This window comes from Manacus vitellinus, unplaced genomic scaffold (genome assembly GCF_001715985.3).
Source record: "Manacus vitellinus isolate BGI_N305 unplaced genomic scaffold, ASM171598v3 scaffold_12_pilon, whole genome shotgun sequence".
NCBI classification, from domain to species: domain Eukaryota; kingdom Metazoa; phylum Chordata; class Aves; order Passeriformes; family Pipridae; genus Manacus; species Manacus vitellinus.
Window position 1 is genome coordinate 11,971,281 of NW_021938949.1, and position 7,809 is coordinate 11,979,089.

At 40.1% G+C, this 7,809-nt stretch overlaps 1 protein-coding gene and 1 long non-coding RNA gene across 4 annotated transcripts in view; one reads left to right on the forward strand and one right to left on the reverse strand.

The window, feature by feature from the left end:
- LOC115307132 overlaps positions 1 to 3,047 on the reverse strand; it is a 16,445-nt gene extending 13,398 nt beyond the window's left edge. Inside the window, exons 1-2 of the long non-coding RNA XR_003915569.1 lie at positions 1,275 to 3,047; positions 592 to 755 (exon numbers count right to left, since the gene is read on the reverse strand). This is a non-coding gene — a long non-coding RNA (uncharacterized LOC115307132). The remainder of the gene's footprint in view (positions 1 to 591; positions 756 to 1,274) is intronic.
- Positions 3,048 to 3,050: 3 nt separating this feature from the next.
- On the forward strand, positions 3,051 to 7,259 carry FOPNL (FGFR1OP N-terminal like). 3 transcript variants are annotated; one of them, XM_029957953.1, is made up of 5 exons: positions 3,051 to 3,177; positions 3,596 to 3,793; positions 4,389 to 4,473; positions 5,339 to 5,478; positions 6,811 to 7,259. In XM_029957953.1, the coding sequence occupies exons 1-5, from the start codon at positions 3,150 to 3,152 to the stop codon at positions 6,885 to 6,887; spliced, it is 528 nt and encodes a 175-aa protein (XP_029813813.1). In that variant the 5' UTR covers positions 3,051 to 3,149; the 3' UTR covers positions 6,888 to 7,259. The 3 variants fall into 3 exon arrangements, with proteins under 3 accessions (XP_029813813.1, XP_029813814.1, XP_029813815.1); XM_029957954.1 differs by lacking the exon at positions 5,339 to 5,478; XM_029957955.1 differs by lacking the exons at positions 5,339 to 5,478; positions 6,811 to 7,259 and having other exon boundaries at positions 4,389 to 4,477.
- The last annotated feature ends 550 nt before the right edge of the window (positions 7,260 to 7,809 follow it).

Here is a 7,809-nt window from a genome sequence, read left to right on the forward strand (position 1 = left end):
GGACTGAGCCAAGGCATCGTCCTCGGGGAAGGCCACAGCGAAAGCCTGCGCTCACTTTCAAAGAGCTCACTTTTCAACGTGAACCAGTTATACTGGTTTCTAAGCCCTGAACTAGTTCAAGTTGATTAGCACGAACTGAACCAAACCAACTCCATCCACAAACAGGTTTGCACCAAAATATATACTAGTCGAACTAACTGCACTGCCACGTAGTTGCACTGGGTTGTGTCTCAAGGTGCACTCTTCACATCTTACTTAAAATGCATTGGTTAAACCCACAGACAGCTTCAATGCTCGGCTGACTATCTACTGTAGTAGAATAGACCAGCTGGAGTGTGGTGGCACAGATGTAGCAATGGCATCGCATGCTGCAGCAAAGAGCAGTGTGGTTACATACTACCCTACAGTAACATCTGAAAGCTTTAATCACATGAGTTACATAAAGAACCTCAATTTAATTATTTTTTTTTTCTATTCAGAGCAATTATGCTAACGGACTAAGAAAGAGATAGGTCTCATTTGTCTAACATGTAATTAAAAAGCAGGTATCACAAATAAGAAAAATATATCACAGCCTGCTTCTTTACTCACCTGCACACTTTCACTGCAGTTTCAGAACTGTGCTGGTGGTGGCCAGATTATCCATCTCACTGCAGCATTTCTGGTCTTGTCCCCCAGCTCTCTCACTCCCGGGGTATCCAGGGGCAGCAGCACCAGAGTTCAGGCCTCACCAAAGTCTCATCTGCATCGATGAACTGAGCAGAATCAAGAAAAGTCAAACCAAACAAATCAGGAGCCAGAAGCTACAGAAGTTTGTATCAGTTTAACCCCTACCTTAGTTTATACCATGTTAAAATCTTTATAGTATTGCAAGAGAACAGCTAAATGTTGAAGTATGCTTCCCTTTATTTATATTCAGAATATTGTTGTCCCATTTTGTGTACTCTATACATTGATCTTTAAATCATATTAAATATCTTGGTTTTTTGATGTCTCAATGTTCACTATGACTTGAAAAAGTTACATCACAATCTCCAACATGTGTTATCCTACTGCCCCTCAGCTGATAGGAATTCTCTTTTTGTTCCAGGTGCTCTGCAGCACATATAAATGCTAATAGCTCTGACAATTAATGCAAGCTATCCCATAGTTGAGTTGGAAGAGCTTTTCTCTTTTAATAGCACTATTGATAAAATAGTAAACCAGAAAAATGCTAGAGATAATACAGCCTCAAAGAGCTTACACTTTTACACTAGATAAGAATATAAACTTACAGCTGAAATGATACAGCAGAAAATTATTTAGGATACAGAGATCATATGCAGGTATTGTTCCAAACAAGAAGACAGGAAATAAGCATGAAGTGAGGAGGGTCAAGAAAATGACATTTTTATCCATATATGTTTTTCTCAAGATGTTATTGTAAGCTAAAAGACTCAAAAAATTTAAGTTACACATTCAGGATCCAAACTTTCCAATTAGTTTAAAATAATAATTTTTTCCAGCTTCAGACTGTCCCAATGTCACCAGTGGTTGTGCACCAGGTTAGTGATGTTTCTCATCAAATGATACTTGGGATCAGCACCTCAAATTATTTCCTTTCCAATTAATTCAATCTCCTTCCCTTAGAAACTCTAAGCAACAGCAACAACAACAATAATGTAAACCAAAGTGCAGTCAAAATACACAGTGAATAATTAATGTGAGAGGAAGCAGAAGACTCTAGAAGAAAAATGTAGCAGACTCAAAATATTTATCGTGAAGAAGAAAAGACAGAGCTGACACAAGCCCAAACCTGCAGAGATACAGAACCAAGGTCTCAGAGTACCAGAAAGTCACTGAACATGGATTTCACAAACCATTGTTACAATAGCATCTTTTAAAACACATAATAATGCAAGAAATACAAACTGCAATCTTGTTTAAAAAGGGATTTCCTTGCAATCAGAAAAAAAAAAAAAAAGAAGAACCACCCAAAATTATGTTTTGGACCATGAACTTTGCTTTATAGGATACAAACTGAAGCAGGATAGGAAATACAGGGTGGAAAACTGCAACAACTTATCAACTGGAAATCAGGTGTAATAGCAGAGTGACTCATAACAGCATGGAGAAGTTTGGAAGGATGCGAAGAGACATGTTTTGACTGTGAAAATGCCTCGCGTGTTAAATGTAAGGAGCTGTTTGTCCCCAGAGTTGCACTGGGGATCCGGGCAGCAGGCACAGGGTGGACAAAGGCACGCACAGCTACGACACAGTGACTGCTGGGGTCAGGAAACAGATTGACTCCACCAGTACTTCTAAAGACTTTTCTTTCCCCGAATTTTATTTATTGCCCCCCACCAGAGATTCTTTGGAAGCTCATCATATAAATATTTGCTTTGAGAGGAAATGTAGAAAACCAAACAAATAAACAAAAAATCCCAACAGCCTCCCACCACTTCACCCTTCAGCCTTGTGAGTCTCAGGCTTCACTGCCTCACATTTTCCTTCAAGCCCCAGCAGGCTGCTCTGTCCAGACCATGACAAATCCAGTTGATTCACCCACACCGGCTGCATTTCCTTTGGGAAATACTTAATGCATTGACAAAATAAACACTGTTGACTCATCCCAGCAACACGGGGCACACGCACATGCCTCCAGACACGCCAGGGATCCTCAGAGTTGCAGAACACGCCGTATACAGTTACATTTTGGCAAGTCCTTTAAATTAGAAGCTCATCTCTGACGAGTCCTTTTAACTAACAGTTCATCTCTCGGAGAGTCGGTACAAAACTCCTCCGCTACACAGCTGGGGGAAATTCTCGCTCATTCTCCACGTTTCCTTTCTAAATAATTTTCTTTTTTTTTTTCCCCTCTCTAAATAAAGCTCCTTGATAATCTTTGAAATTATAGCGGGGGGGGGAAGCACAGCAACCTTGACATGCCACAGGGCTGAACCGCAGCCGGGACACCAAGCGGTAGCTCCACAGGCACCATGGAGGCGGTGCTGGTTATTTTATGACTTTATCCCAGCGTGACCTTGCCCGATAACAGAAGACCCTGCAGGGGCTCCTCACTCCGCGCTCCCGCCCGGCCCCTCAGGGACGCTCCGCCATCCCCGCGCCTGCGCAGCGCCCGCCCGGCCCCATCCGGGTCCCGCGCGGCCATGGCGACGGTGGCGGAGCTCAAAGCAGGTCGGGGSCCGGGGGCGGCCGGGATGGCCGTGAGGGGGACGGGGGTCCCGGCGGCCCGATGGGTCTCGGAGCTGCCCCAGGCGCTAAAGGGGCCGCCGCCCTTCGCCCCGCACAGCGCACCGCCCCCTCATGCACAGCGGGCTGTATTCCGCTCTGTCTCACTGTTAACCACATCCTGCTCCGGTTATTCCTCTTCTGAAATTAGCGAGCGTGTGTTTACTACTAAAAAAAAAAAAAAAAATTAATTTGTGACTTCTCTGAAGGCTTAATTTTTGCCTGTGACGTGCCTGGAGCCGTTAGGCACCGGCACGTGCCCAGGTGGAGATACCTTATCGCTGTCGCGCCGGGGACGCGCCGGAATTATGTTTATGCTTGGATGGGTTGGGCTCTAAATTAACAGATCTTTCTACGGTAACAGTTTTAAAGGACACGCTGGAAAAAAGAGGCGCTCTTGGAGAAATCAAAGCGAGGATCAGAGCTGAAGTGTTCAATGCACTGGACGACCAAAGCGAACCTCGGCCGCCGCTGTCCCATGAGAACCTGCTGATCAATGAACTGATCCGTGAATACCTGGAATATAACAGATACAAATACACAGCATCTGTTCTAACTGCAGGTACCGGGGATGACTTCCTGTTATCGCTATAATAATAGTCATTCATTGTTTGAGGAATTCCACTGATACTATGGAATTAATAAGGCGCACAATCTTGTTCTCCCTTGGAAATTAATGTGGTACAAACAACCTCTCCACAGCTTTACTTGCAGCATAAAGCTAAATCATAGTCTTAGTTTTTGAGAAAACTTACACTCTGCTCCTTTCACTTAAGTTATATTGTTTATAGAGTAGTTGATGCAAGAGCAAGAAAATCTGCTAGCAGCCTGCAACAAAATACTTTCTTGAAACATCTAATAACAGTACTTTAGAGAGATACTTGTTTGCCTGATTAATTTATCTTTATACTGTAAGTCTTCTTTAATATTTTTCTTAGATCCTTTTAGAGTGAAGATAAAAATGGTAATGTGCTATTGCAAATTATATGAGTATGAAGCACTAATGTTATAAGTGAGTTCCCTGGAATTACAATATACTGTTAGTTACTAATAGTCTAAAAGGGAGGTGTGTGCTCTCCTGCTCTTTTGAAGTCTCCTGCTAATTGGTGATGTTTTTCTTACCAGTCTTAAGAATTTGGGGAAAATCTTTTTTCCAGAATCCGGCCAGCCTGAAGTGCCCTTGGATAGACAGTTTCTTGCCAAAGAGCTGAATGTAGTCGAAGATGCAAGTGGAAAATCAGTGTAAGTAGGATTTTTAAAATGCTCTGTATATTCTGTATATCAGTATATTTTTCTCTTTAGCGTTATTACAAATCACATATAAATGTTCTCACCAATTGAAATGTGACTAGATCACACACCTGGCTCTAATGTGCTGGATTCATGGCAAACATGGGGCCATTTTCAAACATACTCCAAACTACCATTGAATCCTGCCAACACCATGGCATTCTCCAGATAAGAGTCCTTGCACACCGAGTCTTTTACCAGCACAGTCTGTTTGCTACAGGAAACAGGTATGTTCTTTGCATATCAGCAAGCTGCTTTGTAGAGCAATAAAAAGATTATTTTACTGTGAGATTAGATATAAAATTCACAGTACTCTGATACAAGGGCATCAATGAGCTGAGGGCAGAAGCAGGTTTAAGCATGTTCAGCAGTCTCTGTAGTTTGTGCTGTCCCAGTCTGTCAGGTGCTTAGGAAGGACCAAGTTTGGGGTGTGCAGTGGTGGACTGCTGTATAGCCCACCAAAATCTGATCCTTCATGACTGTGTGGATCCTTCTGATCCACAAAGGAGAGAATGTGGATGTGTTCTTGTGCTAAGCAAGCTCTGCTTCTTCACCTACCAGGGGATCTGGAGTTCAGTGCAGAGCATCTCCTATCCCAAGCTCTTTGGGGGAGTATTGGTATTCAGAGTGAGCTTAGGTCTGTACTTATTTATGTATTGATACTTGGCATAATGTATTTTATATCATTATAAAGACATCTGTACATAGTCTAGAAGTAAGTATTATGGTCTAAGAAGTTCCAAGGAAAGGGTGTATTTTTAATTCTCAGTATTTATAGCCTCTACATAGACTACTTTGTAATTTCTCTCTTAAACAGACCTCTCCTGTATGGAATTATCTCTCATTTCTTACATGGTGGTAAAGAAGAAAGTACACACAATACCTTTCCAAAAGGGTCTTTGCTGAATTATCCAAAGCAGAATCTTATCAAACCAGCTGCTGAGAGAAATCAAAAAGGTGGGTCAGTGTCATTTTTGCAGAAACTTTATTTGTGACTAGATTTCCTATACCATACATATGCATAGAGCAGCATAAACATGCAGATGTACTACTCTGCAGTTGTTTGTAAAGACCAGTCCTCAGTATCAGAAAGGTCATACACCAGATGGCTTCACCATTTCCCTTAAACTGGCCAAATTGTACTCCCTTATACTATCACAAATATGAAAAGGGTCAGCTAAAGACAGTCTTACTACATTGGTGATTTAATACAAGAATTTAACATAAATTCTCAATAAAATATATTAAATAGTGGGCATATCTCTGTTTCCTATCTGGTCTAACTTACCTAATTTCTGTAGAAAGTTCTTAACTCTTTAGCTGTCAGTTCTGTAGATGGGCATAAACCTTTTCTGAGGACATAATTCACATCCCACTGACCACAGGAGCTTAAGCCCTGAGTTCACTGCTCTATAGTAAACACTGCTAAATCTTATTTGCCCTTTCCGGTCTGCTTTCTGATTGGTTACAATTAATACTGCCTAAGCTACAGGATGAAAGGGTTCATTGGTCTAGTTTTTTCCTTCAGAGTCTGCTTGGCATATTGCTTCATTTTTTACTGTGAGAATTTAGTACTGTCCTGTTAGTACTATCAACTGTTTGGTTTGTATCCAAAAATTTGAAAAATACGAGGCCTGAGATCACATAGACATCTAAAAAGTGTGAGAGAAGTACCAGCCCCCTTTTTTTAAACAATGCTATTTCCCTTCTGCCAGAAGAGGGGGCTGAAGAAATAGAATTTCCTTACCAAAACTGCTATAAATTTCTTCTTTGTTAGAAAATAATGATTCCTATCAGAAATTTCTCCATTTTTAAAACAAACTTAGTGTGCAGAAGAACTGTTTTTAAAGTATAACTTTGTCTGTCAGTTCTGAAGTTGTGACACTGTGCAGGGTCGCCCTGCCCTGTTAACTCCAATATAACTTCACACAGAGATTTAATTGGTTACAGTTAGTTACAAATTCAAGATTAATCATATTTAACAAGTAACTTGCTCTTCACGTTAGAAATTGTCTTGCTTATTTAGGTGTATGAATATTCCAGCAGACTGGGGATCCTGATAAAACGTGGATTCTGTTTTTCAGTTCATTCACTATAGCTGAGTTGGAAGTTGTCTGAAGTCTAATCTTGAGTAATGCAAAGCTTTTATCTCAAACAGGTGCATGGAAACACTTATTTGCAATATTGCCTGGTTTTGATATTGTTTATCAAAGTTGATAATAATAGAAAATAACACACCTTTAGGTCTCCAAATGCATGAGAATATTTATGTCTGTGTTTCATTTTCAGACAGAATTCCAGAACCAGGGAGGATGGCTGGCACAAGCATCGAAGAGCCCCTTGTTTTACAAAGTGTAAAGAGATGACATCTTTTATTCGCTAATTTCTCATATAAAGTTCTGTAAGAGTTAATTTAGGACATTCTTCTTGCATAAATTTCTCCAACAAATCCAGTGGGACCATTTCAGCTTGTAACATCTACCCATGAGACAAGGACGACGAGGTCATACTTACTGTCAATGAAAAAATGTTAGCAAAGGCTCTCCTCCTCCAGTGCTGGCAGAAGGAAAACTGGATAGGAGGTCACATCAATGAATCCTGTGTCTAGAATTTGGCTTGAAAATACTGGGTTTATCCAACAGATTTTTGTTAAGTAACTTACCATTTCTGCACTTTCTTTACTATGTTATGTCTTTGTGTGTTTTTCCTTTGTTTCTTAATAAAATTTTTCAATGTTATTCTGCGTGGTATTTTGAGAGTGTTCAAACTAAACCTTCTAATCATCTTTTTGAAAAGGAGAAGCTGTTAATTTCAGATAAGTCAGGGAAAATAAATTTTAATCGAAAATTAAAGTGCTTTAGAGGGATAGTTGTTTTTAATTCTCCGGAAGCGAGGACTATTTTTATCTTAATGCCACCAAACAAGTGAGGGTAAGTTTTTTTTCCATCTGGAGTTGCTAAAAATTGTATGGTCTAACACTGGGTATATGGGAGGGGAAGGAATTTCTGGGTTTTTTTCCCAAACAACACGAAACTCAAAGTCAGGCAAAGCTAAAAATAAAGTTTGTAATAGATTACTGATTCCCAGAGCTCTTTTTTAGCTGAGGTATTTACATGTTTTGAAATTTATTTTAGAAGCCAAACTTAGAGGAGTACATAAAAATAACAGGTCAGCTATTTTTTTTCACTACTCATTTTAACAAAATGTATCAATGTTAAATGTTTCCAGTGGTACTGAGAGGAATTTCATATAAATAAATTTTTAGGGTAAGGTTCCTAAAAATCTTAA